The sequence below is a fragment of the Coenobita brevimanus genome, chromosome 23 (genome assembly GCF_032717465.1).
Source record: "Coenobita brevimanus isolate Jiangsu-jjx chromosome 23, ASM3271746v2, whole genome shotgun sequence".
NCBI lineage: Eukaryota > Metazoa > Arthropoda > Malacostraca > Decapoda > Coenobitidae > Coenobita > Coenobita brevimanus.
The window spans coordinates 46,876,872-46,896,876 of record NC_136976.1 but is presented as its reverse complement, the minus strand read 5'-3'; the positions used below and the strand labels follow the sequence as shown (position 1 = coordinate 46,896,876).

Below are 20,005 nucleotides of genomic sequence, written 5' to 3'. Positions count from 1 at the left end.
GGTGCTACCCCTGGGTTTGGGGCACTATCCTATCAGGTGGGAACAGCAACTGTAAACAACATACAGTACCTGTACACTGTACTCACCAGTGTCTAGGGGCAACCAGCCCAGGAGACCAATAATGTCCCGTGGTGAAAGAGGGATTCCCTCCTTCCACTATAGTCTTTCCAAAATATCGAGATCGTTTGGGCGTTGTCCCTCATGGGAATTCCCCGACCCACAACGTTGCCACACTTTCTACTGGGCAAATTATCGGAACAGAGACATAGCTCAAGGGACAACCCTCACTCCCAGCTCACTACCTCTCTCTCTCTCTCTCTCCATATAAAATCTACATTTTATGTAGATTTATTTCTATAAAAAGTCTATACAGTTTTATGAATTATTAGAATTTGAGGAAAAGCCTCCTGTCTGTCTGTCTGTCTGTCTGTCTGCTTCTCTCTCTCTCTCTCTCTCTCTCTCTCTCTCTCTCTCTCTCTGTCTGCATATGAAATCAACATTTTACAGATATTTATTTCTATAAAAAGCCTATACGGTTCTATGAAAAGTCTATATGAGTAGCAGGGGTAGGAGCTTCCATCTTTGATGGCGGTCAGAGAGGAAATGACCTGTGGATTAACACCTGACCCATCCTCACTGACTCACCTACAAATATGACAGCGTTGGAAAGCAACATTGCCAAGTGTTGAGGTATTTATAAAAAGTCACTGTTATTATTAAAAATAATAGTCATTTCTTACATTATACTGCCTTACTAGAGAATTATATACATATATACTGCAAATAAATTTCATTTAGAAGTGGTAAATAGCTGACATGAGATAGAGAGGTGTGTGTGTTGGTATAGATTCAGCAGAGTCGCGCGAAGGGGAACTCCCGTGAGGGACGATGCCCAAACGATCTTGATATTTTGGAACGACTGTAGGTGTTGCCACCAGGCACCGAGATGGCTGTCACAGAGCTGTATGTCCTTACTGTTGTCCTTGGCTATAAGGTCAACCACAATAACACTATAAATGAATTCCTAGGCTACAAGAGACTAACTGTGTTATCACTTGGTGTAGAGTTACACGAAGGTAGCACTACATTTAGTGTGTGGATGGTGAGCACACAAATAAAAAAGGACTACTCTTGCCAAGAATGGAATGTATAAAATTTCTAGTGTACAGAATGCACTTACCTACAACATTACAGAGTTTTGTTAGGACTCTGGTGGGGTGAAGGCAAGGGTGGGTGTTGCTGTGGTGATACGATAGCCAGCATGTAACAACCTCAGCCACCACCTCACGTACCATACTGGAGTCATCATGAAGTTCATACACCACCACCTCCACTAGTCTCAGCTCCAGATCTGCTGATAAAGGAGGAATTATCATTTTCAACATCATCAACAATACCACCATCAATTATATTATCACTGTCACTGGCAGCAGTCTTATCACCATGACATCAACTTCCCAGTACAGTGAATTCCAATTTCTCAGTATTCCAGTAGGATTCCCCTAAACTGTGGCCTCATACCAGTATCCAAACATCTTGGCCTCCCAATATTCCAATTTCTCCTAACGTTTTGGTCTAATATTCCATTTTCTATTTATCTGAGTGCTGAAGGGGAACACTTTTGTGTGGTAGCACTGATATAGCTAGGTGGCTCCACTGTCTGGTTACACAACATCCCTCAACTCTACTTATTCCCTGAAAGGAAGGTGGTTAACTACAAGAGAAGAGCAATTTCAATACAGCAAGTTCACTTCCAAATGAGCCTAAGGCCACAACAACAGCAACAATTAATTACTGTATCTGATTTCACAGTACTCCACCTTCTCAGTATTCTGGTATCCCAATATTCCTGCCTTGACCATCATCATTTAGTGTGACAATTTATCCTCATCAACCCAATCTAACCTAACAAACAATACCATTATGACTGTTTTACCTGCTGCTGACATCTGTGAGGGGAGAAGGGGGAGGATCGCCACCACACCTTCGGCCACAGCCATCCGTGTGCCATCACTGTGCTCTGAGCCACTGCACTCCTCCACCACACCAAGCCACCTTCTGAACAGTGGCTCTACATCTACCCTGGGGGCCTGAAAGTTGTTATATGGTTACTGGCAACAAAAAATAAGTAAATAAAAACAAATGAAAAAAATTACAGAATATCCATCCATCCATCATTCAATCCTATGTTGCCCTTTTGAGAAGCGTAGGAGCCTGGGGCTAGGCAAGTTGGTCCTGACATTTAAGACGAGAGTGACTAGCCTCACTCATCCCTGAGTGGCATTAAGTGAGCAATAAATCCCAACCACCCCTTGGATATAAACCCACACAGGCTCAATCCAATTGGAGCACCTTAATTACCCACTAAACCATCAGGTGCCATAATTTGGTTATGTGGTTTCCTAGTGTGCAGGAAACCCTTTGGCTTTTCACTCAGTGTAGAGTCACCCATAAGCAGAAGGAAGAGGAAATATTGAAAGAAAAAAAGACAGAAGACGGAGTGTAAAGTCACCCACAGGCGGAAGAAAAAGGAAAGAATGAAGGAAAGAAAGACAGAAGAGGAAGGATGGAGGAGAGGAAAGTGCAAACACCCAAAACAGCACTACAGTGAGTGAGTGGATGGTAAGCACCTACTACAATTCCTGGTTCCAGATCCATGGGGAGCTACACACTCCTTGAAACCCTCCATGTTAGAGTCAGTAACTTCACTGAAGTCGCCCAGGACCAAAGCAGTAATTTATCCTGTGAGGGACACTGTTCCGCAACTGAGTCAAGTATAGTACAGAACAGCTCTTTTTTTTTTTTTAGAGATCATTCGCTTCAGCGAGAGCACACACTGCCATAGGAGAGATGAAGCCCAAAATGTCCGTCAATCTCGGCAATACTGTACAATCATTGACACCAAGCACTGTAAAAACAAACCTAAGGAGACTAAATCACCCAAGATGTTCACAGGGCCATCTTTGAATGTGGATAGCTTGACGCGCAGAGGGATGCAATGGAGACCTTAAGCACGAGGAGGGTAGATGTCTGCTGGTTACAGGATATTAGGTAAAGACAGTCAGCAAGGGGGACTGTTGGAAAGGATTGTAGGTAAAAGTTATTTTCAAAGTGAGGTGTGAGAAGAAATGGTGGTAAGGGCATGCTTGTCAAAGACAAGTGGATGGAAAGTGTTATAAATCTACTGACTGTGAATGAAAGGATTACAGTACTGAAAATGATTGGAATGCTCCTGGTTACAGTAGTGCTGGCATATGCTCCACAAGTTGGCTTGGTTGACAAAGAAAACAACAGATTCTGGGATAATTTAGTATGTGAAGTTGGCACTATGGGGGATGATGAGACTAGTTTTGGGTGAGGAATTAAATGGGCATGTGGGTGCAACAGCTCAAGAATATGAAGGGGTGAGCGAGGGATGCAGGTATGGGATGAGGAATGCAGAAACAGAAAAGATACTGAAGCTTGGGGAGATAATTACTATGACTATGTACAATACGCTTTTTAGGAAAAGATAGAGTAGACTAACTACAGATGAGTCTGGGATCAATACTAGCCATAATGGCTATTTGCTGGTCAGGAGGGTTGACAGGTTAAAGATGGATGTTAAAGTTATAGGGAGCAAAGAGTGTGTGCAGCAACACAAATTACTAATATGTGACATGGTATTATGGATGTGGGTAGTGAAGAAAAGGACCTATGCACCCAGGAAGAAAATATGAAAGTTGAAAAATCATGCAGTGGGTGATGAATAGTGTTGGCCAAAAGGGAGCTGTTGACAAAAATATTACTGGGCAGCACAAAACTCTCAAGAAGAATCTCTTGTGAGTCACTAATTCAGTGTGAATCGACGAGTGGCTCTCAGAGATGTAAAGTACTATGGTGGTAGGATGAGGGTGTAGGAGCTGCAGTTAAGGAGAAAAGAAGACTTTTCCAGCAACGAAAATGGGACAATAACAAAGAGGAATATTCAGTTGCCAAGCATGTGGCCAGAAAGGTCATAGAACAAAATCTGAGTTTCAGAGACTTTTACTCGATAGCTTTAACAGTGCCAAGAACGTGGTATTTAACCCTGGGTACTGGGGGACGGTTATATCCGATGCAAATTTGGTGGACCAGGGACACCGGGGGATGGCTATAACCACAAGTGTTTTCGTGCCACAGTTTGAAGTGGCCGCCACTTGGTCTCATCACCAAAGGGTGGGGAGAGCCTCCCAGCACCAGAGGCAAGCATAACTCATTCGTCTCTGTGAGTTTGCCAGGTGCAGGATGATGTTTTCTGAAGCCTCTCATCCAATTCTGTTCCCGCCTCATGCGGACCCCTTGCCTCGTCCACCCGTGCCAAACCTCTTTCCAAGGATACTAGGAAAAGGCTAAGTGATAGTGTCTTCGATGCAACTGTGTCTGGTTTATCTAGTAATGGAAAAGTTATCACTGAGAGCAAAGCCAAAGTCGAGGCCTCGAGCACACGCATGAATACAGCCTGCCTCAATGCCAAAATTTCATATATTCTTCACGTCCTTACTCATCAACACAACCACCTACAGACCTGAGGATGCTTTTATTCACAAGAGGATGGTTTGTGCGTGTGTGAAGGTCACAGCCTTGCCCTTAGATCGGACTATATGAGCTCTCAGCTCCCTTCCGGGAGGGTAAAAGCTGACCATCACGACCATCAATTGATCCTGACCGACCCGGTGAATTACAAGAAGAGTTGGTGAGTACAGTAAAATCCCCCAATCTGACCACCAATAATCCGAACATCCCAGTACTCTGAATTTTTCAAGGGGAATTTTTTCAAAATTTTCTGGGCTTTCTTTGAATATTTCTGGGCTTTATCAAAGGATTTATCTAGCTTGGACCTGCTCTCGGACTTGGATATACCTGCCTGTAACTACTCAGCTAAACTTCTATGCATTTCCAGTGTCTAAAACAACAATCCATATCATTTTAAGTGTTTATTTCATGATCACGTACATATTTCTAATGTTTTGAAAAGTTCCCCCCAACAGTCTAAAAACAACAATAGTCCAAAAGCCCCTCCGTCCCCTGCCATTTCAATTAAAGAACTTTTACGTAACATGGTTTTTAATTTGTTTCCCTAACTGCTATACAGTACCCTTGCATCCAACACGCATTAGTCCAGCACGATTCGAGTCCAGCACGGAGAGCAATTAATTAGTATTATTTAATAAGATTTAATTACTGCAACACGAGTGTGTTAGCATAACACGCACAGAGCTCCAAGAAGTGGGCGAAATCCGCAGAGTTCACTCTAGCACGATCACCCCCGGTCCAACACGGTCATACTGGACATTCCCATGATGATGATAGCCAATGAAAACTTCTGATCAAGTAGCCTTCCCCGCCCGATATCGTGATGTGATCGTGATGCCGCCCAATTAAAAACGCTTCTGGTGTCACGTGATGTTTTGTTTAAATTTCTCCCGCCACAGCGCCACTCAGTTGCATAATTGCATTGGAAGGTGCTTTTTTCTTGCTGCATTTTCTGCCCTTGTTACTGCATTTTAGCCTGCTCACGATGCCTAGGAAGCCTTCTGAGAACTCCAAGAAGCGTCGACACCTCCCTCAGGCCACCAAGCTAGAAAGCATCGAGAGGAAGAAGAAAGGGGAGAGGAAAGTTGACATTGCCAAGGCCTACGACATGAATGAAGCCAACGTGAGGATCATAATAAAAAACTAAGACAAGATCCTGGCAGCCGAAGGCTATCACACGGCACTTCATACCAGGTTTGCCGAGGATACGATGGTAAATCGGAACGGTAACGTGGTAAAATTGCCGACGATACCACGGGCATTTGGAATTCATCTGGATGGATTCCTGTCGAGGATTCGACGGGCAAAACAGTGTGACCAAAACCCAGGCGACTCGACAGAGAATGTATCGTACTACAGCATTGAACATTTAGCCTGACACTGAATACATATTAATATTTTAGAAATATTATCAATCGTTTTGAAACCCTTCTCATCAGCGTGCGTACCATTTTATAAACAAAGTTGCTTCTCCTTATTCTCTACCGAGTCAGCGACAGCGATCACTTTCCATAGTCACGAGATGGGGCTCTGGCAACAGTGTGAGAAGCATGCACTTTGCTGAGGATTACAGAGTGCTAGGACAGGCAGAAGCAGGACCTTCCATGGCTGTGGACGAAGATAGTGATTCTGAGTGTGATTTCGAAGGATTTATGAGAGAGGTTGAGGAGGAGCAACAGCCATTACCCGCTAGTGATGCCAGCAGCCATCCTCCGGGGGCCCAGTAGGACTACCTACAGCCTTGGATACCAACTTCCATTCCCAGCAAGCCCACCAACACTATCCTAAAAGGTTAGTTATCATTCATAGCACAGTACCATTTATTATAATTACAATAGTACCAATATATGTATAGGTACATGGTAGGTATTTAGGGTGACTTTTCCTAGGGTTGCTGACATAATTCATTTTTCCCCATAAGCTCTATTGTTAGTCCAACAGGTTTTTGGTCCAACACGTGACCCATGCATGACAATATTACCGTGCTGGACGCGAGGGTACTGTACTTTCTGAGAAAACAAGCAATTTTGGAAAAATGCCGGTACAGAGAGGGTGGCGACGGTATAATTCACCCAGTGTCCAGGGGTTATGAAAACAAAACAGATGAACCGAGAAAACAGGGATGATATCATTTGTGAGTAGTGTGTGAAGAATGATCAAGGAAAGGTAATGCTGGACAGTGAGGATACTAAAGGTGCTACAAGACAGCAATATAAACGGTAGCTGAATGAGGAGTTTGACTGGAACAGGGAAGGTTTGAAGTCAGTGGATCCAGTGTCTGGCCTTTGGGCTTTGATTGATACTGCCACCATGAGCAGGGTAACTAGAAGGATGCAGTTAGGGTAGGTAGCAGGTGTGTCCAGGTTGAATGCTGAAATATTGAAGACATAGGACTGGGTTTGGTTACTGCTCTGAGAAGCTTGATTATATATGAGTATGTTCTTCCAGAAAACTGGCTGAGAAGTGTGACTGTAAATGTGTTTAAGGGGAAGGGTGATGACCAGGAAAGTGGGAACTACAGAGGCATAAAACTTTTGGACAAGATAATGAAAGTAAATGAGGGAATTGGGGAAGGAATGATAGGGAGAAAATGAATACTGATGAGATGCAATTTTGGTATATAACTGGCAAAGGGACCACTGATGTAATATTCACTGTCTGACGCCTTCAAGAAACATGTATAGGAAGGACGAGGGAGCTGTACTTTATTTCTGTTGATTTGAAGAAAGTCTTTGACAAAGTTCCTAAGGAGATGGTGAAATGGGCAATGAGAGAGCCTGGGGTTAAGAAGTAGTGGATTAAAGTGGTTATAACAATTATGAGGGTGCTCGGACCAAGGTGAGAGTGAACAATTATTTGAGCGATGAGTTTCTGGACAAATATTTGAGTGATGAGTTTCTAAACAAATATCTGAGTGATGAGTTTTCCATGAATGCTGGCATGCATCAGGGGTCAGTCTTGAGCCCTTTTTTGTTTTTCATGATGAATGAAGCTCTCTCTTGTGACTTTAAGTGGACTCCCATGGGAGATGTTGTATGCTGCTGCTGCTGATGATGATTGTGGAGGCTGAGAAGGAGGCATAGGAAAGATTTAGGAAGTGGAGAGATGGAATGAGGTACAAGGGTTTAAGAGTAAACTTGAATATAACAAAAGTGATGATATTTGGCACTGGTGGCAGTACTGTCAAAGCAGAGGGAGTATGGCTTTGTGAAGTTTGCCACAAAGATGTGGGACGTTTGGTGGTAGCTGGTGGCGACCATCATCCACTTAACTGATGTAGTGCAGCCTACTTCTTCCTTAGCCTTTATCATTCTTTTTCTGGGCCAGCCCTCCCCTCTTCCTATTTCTCCCATCTTTCCTGTCTTTTCTTATTGCTTTTCTTTCCTCTACAGGTGGCTTTACATTGAGTGACAAGCCAAATGGTTTCCTGTAAGCCAAAAAACCATTAACAACGCTGGGTGGTAACCATATAACCAAACTATACGTGCTCCCTACGTGACAGCAAGTGGATTGGTGGCGGGTTAGTGTCCCTCCCCATAAAACAAATAACTCAAAGGCAAATGGCCACCCCTTACAGGATTATGGTGTCTGGCAATAGACAGATAGATAGATAGATCTCTTTCTTGTGCAGTGTTTGTGACAGGAGGGTGCATAAGAGATGTTGTAGTATTATAAGTAGGCTCCAAAATAATGCTGATTTTGTGCATGTGGTGTGTTGGGGAGAGCATATAAAGACTGAATGGCATGGAAGGAATGAGCTTGCTGGAGATTCCCTCGAGTGTGCAGAGGAGTTTTGCCGTTTGGGAGAGACAAGTTATGTGCTGGAGGTGGGGCTAGAGTAAGAAGTGATTGGACAAAGTTCTGGGAGCTGTTGCCTCTCCTGACACGGAGAAGATTGAGAGGGCTCCCCATGCTAAGGGGTCCTTGTATGCAGCACTTGTTAGGAGTGAAATGCTGTACAGTAGTGAGACCTAGAGAGTAAAGGAAGAAGATATTTAGAGGCATAAATGTGCAGAAATAATAATGATTATATGGATGTGTAGTGCATCCTTGAATGAGATGACTGGTGGGGGGGGGGAAGTCAGGATTATGATTGATGAGTTGATAGGAAGACCAGAACTTGAATGTATTGCTGTTGTGATGAGGAGTGTAACAACTGAAATGAAACTTAACAAATTAATCACAGTCCTGGCTGAGATTCGATCCCGGGCCATAACGCTTGATACATGTGCACGTTACCACTGAGCCAAAGAGAGGATCCCCCACTTTGCCTCTACGCAACGCAGGCTTTTATACACCCCATTACACCCTGCTTTTCTCCCCTTGGTGATTAATTTGGTGAGTTTCGAACACACAAGGTAGCGTAAGCATCGGAGGCCACAACGGGGAGGCTGCGGATCACACCGAAACAGACCATCCCCGGGATGAGGGCAGGGACGCTGTCAGCTAACCAAGGACCAACATCAAATTGCCAACCAAGCCCCGCCTCACATCCCACACTGCTGCCAACCAATGTAACAACTGAAATGAAACTTAACAAATTAATCACAGTCCTGGCCGAGATTCGATCCTGGGCCCTCGTGCTTGATACGCACGCACGTTACCACTGAGCCAAAGAGAGGATCCCCCACTTTGCCTCTAGGCAACGCGGGCTTTAATACAGCCCATTACAGGAGGGATACATTACGGTGGTTTGGGCACACTGGAAGACAGTAGATGACAACTAGGTGTGGACGGTGAGAGGTGTGAATGTCAAGGGCAGGGTTGTGAGAGGCAGATCAAAGGCCTGGGACAAGGCTACTGAGTGTAACTTCAGGGATTTAGGGACTGAATACGGATGCTGCCAGTGATCAAGCAGCGTGGAAAGCCACCATCATGTGAACAAGGACAACACATGCAAGTATAATGGAGGCTTTATAATCAAAATGAATACAGTAACCCAGCAACAGAGGCAAAATGAGCAGAAATCACCATAACAACACCCTAAAATGAGCACCACTATCATAGCCTGACCAGTAATAAGCATAACAATTGATATCATCATGGCCAGTTCACCTTACCTCAGCGAGTGCAGTGGTCAACTCCCAGTTGCCCTAATTCTCATGACAACAAAAGCAGTTGGTTGTCCTTTGAGAGGCTGAATGCATGCCTCCCACCCAAAGTGCACTTAACATTCTTGTATCCTCTGCAGCACTGCAACGCTCATCAAAAACAAGATGGGGACTAAAGGTCCCCTCCCCCTCCCAACAACTGGATGATGGATTTACTCACTACCAAAACCAGAATCACCCCAGCTGGCCACAGACACACATACACTAATTATAAGAGAGCCAACTGGGAGGCCTTCACAACTGAAACTGAACAACATTTTGAAACAATAAACAGTACACCCATCATAAACATCAACACCACTGTGTACACTTTCAATACAAGTACACAAAACACAAACAAAAGACACATCCCTAGAGGCAACAGAAAGAGACACAACCCGAACTTCACATCAGACAATGGGACACACTACGACACTCCCCAACACCCCACACGCAAGACACTGTACAACAAATACAAGAACTCAACACTCAAATAAACAACATCAGAAGAGCAAACACTAAACTGGAAAAATTATTTCCAGACACTTGACCACAAAATAAACATCAGCAAACTCTACAAAACACTAAACAGCATCACACTTTCCAACAGCAACACTACACAATCACAAGCTGCCATAACAACAACAGACACCATACCTTCAAACAAACAACAAGCAAACTCTCTCATTAATCACTTTCACATCTCAGCCATCTAAACCCCCACCACAACAACTGACATATCATCCAACATAAGAGACAGTTCCCCACAGACCCAGATTATGCACCTTTCACCTACAACCAAAGCACATCATCAGCAATCTTAAGCACTCATCTGCCTGTGGACCAAACAACATAAGCAACATTCACCTTCAACACCTTGGACCACAAGGCATACAAGCACTCACCAACATATCAAACTACAGCTACTCACACAACACAATATCCAGCAACTGGAAGCATGGCATTATCATCACTATCCCTAAACCCAACAAAGACCCCATGTTACCTTCCTCACACAACCCTATCACACTCCCCTGCAACCCCTCTAAAGTCACTGAACGACTGGTACTACTAGTTACACCTCACACCCCCCCTAGCCCCATCACAACATGGCTTAAGGCCACTGCACTCCACAAACACCATTTTTACAAACCTTACACAGAAAATCTTTGATGGCATGAATTCAGCTAGGCCACCACACAGAAACCTCCTAGTCACACTAGCCATTAGCAAAGCTTTAGATGCCATCCCCCGCCACAACCTCACAAACAAAATACTCAACACAAACATGCACAATAACACAAAAAGATGGCTGGCAAACTACTTAGCAGGCAGATGTGCACATGTAACATTTGCTGGTCAGTCTTCGAACATCAGAAACTGCACAAATGGCATCCCCCAAGGATCTGTTTTGTCCCCTACACTCTCTAACCTATACATGCATGACATACCTACACCCCACACACCACAGATACACATAGCTTCCTATGCGGATGATATAACACTCACACGTACACACCAAAATGCAAACACAGCAGCACACATCCTCCAACCTTACCTCAACATACTAAACGAATGGTTCACCACAAACAAGCTCAAAATAGCTCCAGCCAAATCTACAGTGACCCTTCTCACAAACTGGACAGCAGAGCACAGTCACATCCCACACCTCACCATAAACAACACTCCCCTACCACACATACACACACACACACACACACTCCAAAAATTCTTGGTGTAACATACAATACATCAATGTCATTTAAACAACACATCACAAACATTAAAAATAAAATAACACCAAGACTCAATGCCCTAAGGTCACTTGCCAACATAACATTTGGACACAACAAAGAAACCACGTCTACAGTATACAAACAATATATACGTTCAGTGATGAATTATGCAAGCCCTGCTTGGGCTCCTAACTTCACCAAAACACACAACACTCTACAGACCATACAGAACAAGGCCCTAAAAATAATCACAGGCTGCACAGTTACTACACCCACAGACCACCTACATCAAGAAACCAAAGTCCTCAAAGTCAAGGACCACCTAGACATGAGAGGCACCCAAATTCTTGCTGCAGCCTCCACAAACCCACAACATCCACTACATTACATGGCAACACACCCACACACACTAAGGAACATCAAAACAACATCCAGCACACATTCATACACAAATACTGTCATCTCTCCCTCCTCACCCACCTCAGACCAGCTTCCAGAAGCATATCCATACTCAGATCACTCGACGCTCCATTCAGTCACTCAAAGACAACACACAGCTGCATGCACGGCCTCCTGACATCCAACCTTCTGAATCCTATCTCCCTTGTGAGGACAGGGTCCACCTGGCCAGGCTGAGATGTGGGCATCATCCAGCCCTCTTAAGTTATCAGATGGGGTTGGACAACTTCAATGCTGTTGCCAGTCCAGAATGCAACATGGCACCCCATACTATTAAGCATATTATGGAAGACTGCATTGCACACAATCACCTATGCCAACAACACAACATACACTCCCTGAGAGCTCTGTGGGAAAGTCTGGTCTTGGCCATGGCCTTCCTTATGGACTCGGGGCTGTTCAGCCAGACTGCCTAGGGAACAACTACTACTACTACTACTAATCAACAGCCCTCATGACATTTTTTGTGTGTTTGACTCTGGGCATTGGTTTCACAGCCCATTCCCAAAGCCAGTAATCCTCCTACATGTTGTACTACAAACCTCCACAGGTCACCACTTAGGCACTAATGTCCACCCTCCATTTTGAATACATGCTAGAGCTGTCTCATACAGGACTGGTGTACTGGTATTGGCAGGGGTGTTTTTACAATATGTTGGCTGGTCTTCCAGTAGATCAGTAAAGTCTACTTGAATGAAATTCAAACCCTTTAACCATTTCCTGCCTCAGCTGGGATTTAAACCTGGGTCCAGTAGGACTACAGGCTACCTCTCTCTCAATTCGGCCACTGCCTCTCCCTGGCGACCTGACAGGTCTTTGAGAGTCCTGCCCTGCCAATGCCTGAGGAGAGACTTTCTGGTAAACCTAGGCCAATGCTGGCAAAGACCACATGACCCTATTAAACACTCTACTTTTTTTTTTTTTTTTTTTTTTTTTTTAAGTGTTGGGGTTGGTTTTTAGTTTTAACAGGGAAGTGAGGGGTGCCTTCTAGCCTACTGACAAAAGTGTAGGATCCCTGAGCACTATGCTTGATTTATCAGGTTTGAAATCAGTGTATTCCTTCTCCTAGGTGGATTGCCAACACAAACTTATTACAGTGAGCTCCATCTAACCTACTAGATGGTTGTTGTCTTAAGAAATCCATTTACCCTTTGACAATTTTGGTATCTGATCACCCTATTCACTAGACAAAATCCATAGGGTTGCTAGTTTTGCTGCCAATGAGGAGAGACAGACAAATAAGAAAGTTTGGGAGTATTGTGGAGCTGATGTGATGTGATGCAAAGTGTTAGGAGAAGTGACAATATGGAGAGAATGAAGATGAAAGATTAACTACAAGAGTGTACATGAGTAAGATGGAGGGGAAAAGAGGGGAGGGAGACTGGGAATGAGGTGGAAGGTGGCAAAGTATCGTACAGTACATGAAAAAAGGTGATGTGAAGGAAGGGCAGCCAGATGGAAGAGGACAGGGCAACATGGAGGAGATTTACTAGTAGTCATCCCCTCTGGGGTTAAGGTACGTAACAAGCTGCGTCCCGGAGACGTGAATTCACGTCCTCACATGATGTGCACTCATATCCCGGAGACGTGAATTAACGCGGCAACATTGCAAGGTCCCTAATTTGCACAATTTTCAATTTTCGCAAGTGATTTTTGGCACATATACACAGGACACCTTCCTCTATTCCTCAACAAGATGCCAAGCAGGGACAGTGCCTTATACCGCATAACCTCTCCCCCCCCCCTGCAAGCCATTGTCTCGGCAATTCACCTGTTACCAGTGACCTGGCCAATAATGATATTCAGGGCCAGAGTGATTCCCCAATTGATGACAATGTGGAGGACAAAGTTTACATAGCATTAGAGGAAGAAACAGTCAGAAATGATGATCAGGTAATGTGGGAAAAAAAGGTCATGAATGGTGATGAGTTAGTGAGTGAAACAATGCTTATAATGCCTATATTACTGTTTGAAAACCAATACTCTCTTGTACTACATATAAATTCGTACCAAGTAAATAAATAAATACTGTTTATGAGTGGATAAAATTGTTACCCTCCCACAGAACTCATTTTCTTTGGTGCCACCCTGTTAGAAAACCCAGTCAGGTAAGGAGGTACTTGTACCTAGATCGAGTATTTTAAACCCCAGGTGAGCAATTTCTCTATGAATTTTCGATGTTTCTCACCAAAAGCGGATGTTTGAGCCCCCCCCCCCAAAAAAAGGTCCAAAAATGTCGGGACTGGGGCGTACCACTGCCCAGAAAACGTCGGGATGGGGCAGGTTAAACATCGACAGACATCAGTAAGCAGAAGATTAGGATCCACAATGTGCTGATGAGTTTAGGAAATACTGTAGTACTAGACTGGTTTTTGCTCCTGGTGGGACCACATGATTTTAAAAAAAAAAAAAAAAAAAAAAAAAACTCACTCTGCACATCTGTATATATCCAAGAATTTCATTATCATCATCATCTAATCCTACGTTGTCCCATGAGGAGTGTAGGAGCCCGGGGCTAAGAAAGTTGGTCTTGGCATTTAAGATGAGAATGACCAGCCTCACTCCAAGAATTTTACCATGTGGCCCTGGTGAGAGAGGATAGTGTTTGGAAACTCCCTGTACTGTTGTTTGCAGATGATACTGTGTTGTTGAATGAAGACGAAGGGGAGCTGCAAGGCTTGGTGGATGAGTTTGGGAGAGTGTGTAAGAAGCGGAATCTAAAGGTGAATGTAGGGAAGAGTAATGTGACGGTCTTTGAGAGAGGTGAAGTCAGTGAATGTACAGTGAGGTTGGATGGTGAGGAATTGGAAAATGTGAGTACGTTTAAGTACTTGGGTAGTGTGATGAGTAAGGATGGAGGTTTGGTGGGTGAAGTGCTTGAAAGGGTACAGCAGGGAAGAATGGTTGCTGGTTCTTTGAAAGCAGTGATAAGAAACAGTGAAGTGAGCATGGAAGTGAAAAAGTTACTACATGACAGTATTGTGATACCAACTCTAACGTATGGAAGTGAAGCTTGGACGTTGTTGGAAGGACACAAGTCAAGAGTGAGAGCAGTGGAAATGAGTTATTTAAGAGGAGCCTGTGGAGTCACATGGAGAGACAGGCTGACGAATGAGGATATAAAGAAGTGTTGTGGTGTGGATGTGGATGTGATAGGAAGCGTTATGAGGAACACACTGAGGTGGTTTGGCCATGTGGAGAGGATGGAGGGTGAAAGACTGACGAAGAGAGTTTATGTGAGTGAGGTGGAGGGGGGAAGAGGGAGGGGGAGGCCGAGGATGAGATGGAGGGATGGGGTGGAGAGGTATATGAGAGAGGAGGGTGTGAGTTGAGAGCAGGGCAGTGAGATGGCGGGGGACAGGGCGACTTGGAGGCGATTTGTTTGTGGCCACCCCAAACGGGATTGAGGCATCTGGCAATAGATAGATAGATAGAAATCCCTCAAATTTTGGCCAAAGTCCTCCTTTGGCCCTCTTTAAAAAAAAAAAAAAAAAATTACCCCATCCTGATCATACCTAATATTCACTATAGTATGCATACAGCCTATAGAAACATCACCGGGCATTAAAAAAAAAAAAAAAAAAAAAAAAAAAAAAAAAAATGTCATATTAAGTGGTGGAGTGATGTTTGGATGTCTGGGATGAGGGTATCTTCAGATGACAAGTTATCTATCTAGAGGTAGGTGAAAAAATATTCAATAGCATAGAGTAATGCAAAACTCAGACAAAAGAAAAAGTACATACTGTGGAATCTTCTAAACTGCAACTTTATGATAATGAGCACACACCACGATCTGAAAATTCCGCGAGTTAGAAATAACTAATCACATGAGGAAAATTACTTATAAGTCTGTCATCTCAGAAAAGTTGCCCCCCTTAGCCCCAAACCTACATCAAACTGGTCACCTGTGAACACCAACAACCTGGAAGAGAAACTAGTAAAGCATGTTTAATGGGAAATGAACAATACTGTAGGAGGGGCGCTCACCATCCACTCACTTGATGCAGTGCTGATTTGGGTATCTGCCCTTTCCTCTCTTCCTTCCTCTTCCGTCTTTCTTTCCTTCATTCTTTCCTCTTCCTTCTGCCTACGGGTGACTTTACACTCCCTCTTCTGTCTTTCTTTCCTTCACTCTTTCCTCTTCCTTGAGCTTATGGGTGAATCTACACTGAATGACAAGCTAAATGGTTTCCTGTATACCAGGAAACCATTTACTATGCTGGGTGGTAACCATATGACCAAATAATGGCACCTGGTGGTTTAGTGGGTAATTAACCCTAAAACACGTCCAGGGGCAAAATTTTACCCCACACCAACTTTGATCATGTGGCATTCTATGTAACAGAGAGAGACCAGGCTGGGTAGGGCTATAGCTTCAGTTTGGTGTTTGCTCTGTGGGTGAGAGGTATGTGCTTGGTGCTGTGACTATTAGTGTGGGCGTTAGAAGTGCATTGGGGTAAAATTTCACCCCCGTACGTAAGCCTGTACAATTTTGGTCAGTTATGGAGTTTTTTTTAAGTTTCCCATTTAATATTTTCTTCATTTGGTTTTATTTAGAAATGGAAATGAAAGTTCAATCATTATACTTTCAAATGACACCTTTAGGTTTAATAAAAATTGGGAAGAACTATTTTTTTTTATTTTCTGAAATTGGGGTAAAATAATACCCCCGTACGTGTTGCCGTCATAAAAAATAGGGGACGTGTTGTAGGGTTAAGGTGCTCCAACCGGACTGAGCCTGTTTAGGTTTATATCCAAGGGTTGGTTGGGGTTTATTGCTCATGTAATGCTACTCAGGGATGAGTGAGACTGGTCACTCTCATCTAAAATGTCAGGACCAACTTGCCTAACCCTGGGTTCCTTCACTCCTCATGAGGCAACATAGGATTGGATGATGGATGGATGGATGACTTACGACCATTTTTTTTTCCTTTTAAAAGGGATTTTTATTTTTTACTCTACGTGGGATGAGCTGCATCTACAAGGTGTGACAGTGGAATGTGGGGGAGATGGTGGCAGACAGGAATGAACTCAGGAAACTTTCCAGTGCACAGTTTTTTTTTTCTGTGTTTACTGATGCATGTCAGAGATCATCTTGCCATGCAAAAGCTGTTTAGTGCACACTGGGGGTGCACAAATTGAAGGTTTACTGTAAATAATTGTAACCATGGACAAAACTAATACACTTAGTCTCAAGCCATCTTTTTCAATAAATTTCTGATGCCACCAGATGACTATTCAACTAACTGTGACCTATCACACTACAGGGGTTAAAAGTGATTTATAACAAATTCTTCAACCATGACATAAAACATCCTCACACATTCCCTAATTATACCCAACCATCTTCTGCTTTGCCTTCCACACCTCTTTCTACCTCCTAACTCACCCATACATCATGTGTTTTTATGATTACCATATCCCATGTCCATTTTCCCTCTGTTACTATACCATTGAGTACACTTTTGTCTGCCTTCTGATGAACAGAATTCCCTACTCCAAACCTTCACAAATTTGTACATTCCTATCTTCAAGCATCCTACATTTCTCATTTCCACATACCCTTGACAAAAGTACACAGAGAGCTGCTGAACTAAGCCGAATCGCAGCATCCCTTAGGTCAGCAAATGTTTCTTCAATAATCTGTGAGATGACTGTCTTGACAATGGCTGTGAGATAATCTCCAGTTAAATTCCTCCACAACTCTTGTTGCTGAAGTAGTTGGGTCAAGTTTTTATACAAAAGCGTGAGGCATTCCATTTTCTCTTCAGCATTCACTCTTTCAAGTAGTAACTTTAATACTTCATCTGGGGGGTCAGGGAGTTTTTCTATATTTTCAAGAACACATTGCCGTACTTCATAGCAACAACTGTTCATTAGACATCTGCTCAATCTCCATTTTCCTGATTCTTCTGTGAGAGGATATGCAAGTAAGAAAACAGCTGCTTGCTTCTGACACAAGGTTGCCCACGGTGTGCTCCACAGTAACGGGTCACTCTCCTGGATAAGCGATACGGCATCTAGATGTATGTATTTTAGCTTGGGTGATGTTAAAGGGATCAAGTTTCTTGCAACGAGAAAAGTGAACAGATCCAAGGCACAACTGCGGGTAACAAGACAGGAATTTGAACTTGTGGCTGACCATGAAATTGTGAGAATGCTGTCTACTATTCCACTCATATTACACAATGTATTGCTCTCATAGTAATTCTTAATTAGTTTTGAAAGACACATAAGGGCTCCATGGAGGGCATTTTGTTGGGCTAGGGATGTTCCAACACAGAGCTGGTTTACAACATTTTGAAGGCGGCACGGAGAGACAAGGGGGATAAGAGCATGTGAGGCTAAAGTACGCAGCTGGAGTACTGAGGAGGAGGCACATTGTAGAATAGCTGGGGTGAACACAGAGAGGGATACAGATGAGGTGCGGCCTTCTAATGGTGCCGGGGCAAGTCTGGCAAGTAGCAGAAGTATTGGAAAAAGTGCTGGGACTAGTCTGCCTTCCTGTATTCCTGCTGCTCCAGCTTCCAATTCCTCTCTTAAGAAATCAAAGAGATCTGGGTATCGGCGGAAGAAAACCAGAGCAGACATGGAATTCTTTCGACTGAGGTCATCCTGTGCCTGTTTTACACCCAGCATGCGAGTCACCAATGCGGAAAAAAGTAAAGTTGCTGCATTCCGCTCTGCCCAGAGTGTACTCTGGTACCCTCTTATTGCTGCTTTGACCCCCTCTGAGACATATGGAATCACCAAATCTCCCAGTCTTGTGTCACGATAGACCGATCTCAAAATATTAAAAGCATGGATTCTGGCATCAGTTCCTTTGTGCTCTCCTCCCCCAGCTAATGTTAAAAGAGTCATCATGGTTGTTCTGAGACAGGCTGCCCCTCGTACGCTAGGCTCTGATGACAATATAGCCTGGATAATGAATGGTACACCGGCGCTTCGTCTAGTGGCACACAGTCTCGTATCATTGTAGTTCTGAATGGACTGTAGCACTTCTGTCAGCCAATATTCAGGGAGTCTTCTAAGACAATCATCCTCACACTGCCAGAGTCTTTCACACACTCTGCCAAGTCCAATATATGACTGCTCAAATGCTCCCCGGTGTTTAGTTTCTAGAAGCTGTGTGAGGAAATACTGACCTATTTTGATTACATCTTGTACAGAGAGAAGTGCCTGACTGCTTGGGGAAAGTGGCATCTCTTGAACCAAACTGCCAAGGATTAATGATACTTCCTTTACACTACGCCAGGCACATAACAGTAACATCTGAGCACTAACAGCTTGTGCTTTCACCAATTCATCCACTCCTGAGTCTTCTGACAGTAAGACATCCTCCTGATTATTTCCAAGGGAAACCTGCAGCGCACTACGCAGAGACTCTAAACTTTTAGGATTGAGGTCCATTGGTAAGTGTCCTTCTGGTGATGAGTTACGCACAACAGGGGCAACCAGTTCGGAGATCATGAAGCAAATACCCAACACTTCCTTAATCATACCACTCCACACTTCATGATATATTAACAGCTCCTCTTGTGGTACATCTGATAATAACATTTTCAGGCACAACAGCTGACCATACATAGGTCCAGTGGCTGCAGCTTTTAGCAAACACTCTTGTGCAACTTTAACCTCTTCCTTAAGATGATGCAGGATATATCTACATATGATCTCTCGAGTGTATAAAATTTCTGAAGTTTCAATCTGACTTGCACTTTCTCTGACCAGCTGAACAACAAGGGGCTGGCTCGACAGGTATTTCAAAACATAGGCTGCAGTCAGGGTGTCAGGTGGACGGCAAGATGAAGCTAAACTGAATGCTGATGAAACAAGACAGCTTAATTTCTCTTTCTTATCATCACTATACAGTTTACCAGAGGACTGCAAAAGTTTCAGAGCTACAATTTTATTATTCTCAAAAGAATCAGCCAACATGGAAAACAGAGTGTCCGTGTAAGTTTCACTCTGCGTTAATTCTGTTATGCCAAGGATTTCACCACAGCCCTTAATCAAAATCTCATGAAACAGTTCCAGAATTGATAGTGATGTTCCTCTGCGTGGAAAATTTGATCCCTCATTAAGATTCTGCAACAATGATGCATGAAGCTGCCTGCAAAATTGTGCTTGTTCACTTACAGTTTTATTTATTTGGATAGTTTTATC

General features: G+C 43.6%; 1 protein-coding gene across 1 annotated transcript in view; it reads right to left on the bottom strand.

Moving 5' to 3' along the window:
• LOC145392692 (tRNA (32-2'-O)-methyltransferase regulator THADA-like) overlaps positions 1-20,005 on the bottom strand; it is a 165,673-nt gene that overhangs the window by 88,014 nt on the left and 57,654 nt on the right. Inside the window, exons 6-8 of the mRNA XM_080266997.1 lie at positions 17,402-19,965; positions 1,951-2,090; positions 1,181-1,368 (exon numbers count right to left, since the gene is read on the bottom strand). Coding sequence (XP_080123123.1) covers positions 1,181-1,368; positions 1,951-2,090; positions 17,402-19,965 — 2,892 coding nt within the window. The remainder of the gene's footprint in view (positions 1-1,180; positions 1,369-1,950; positions 2,091-17,401; positions 19,966-20,005) is intronic.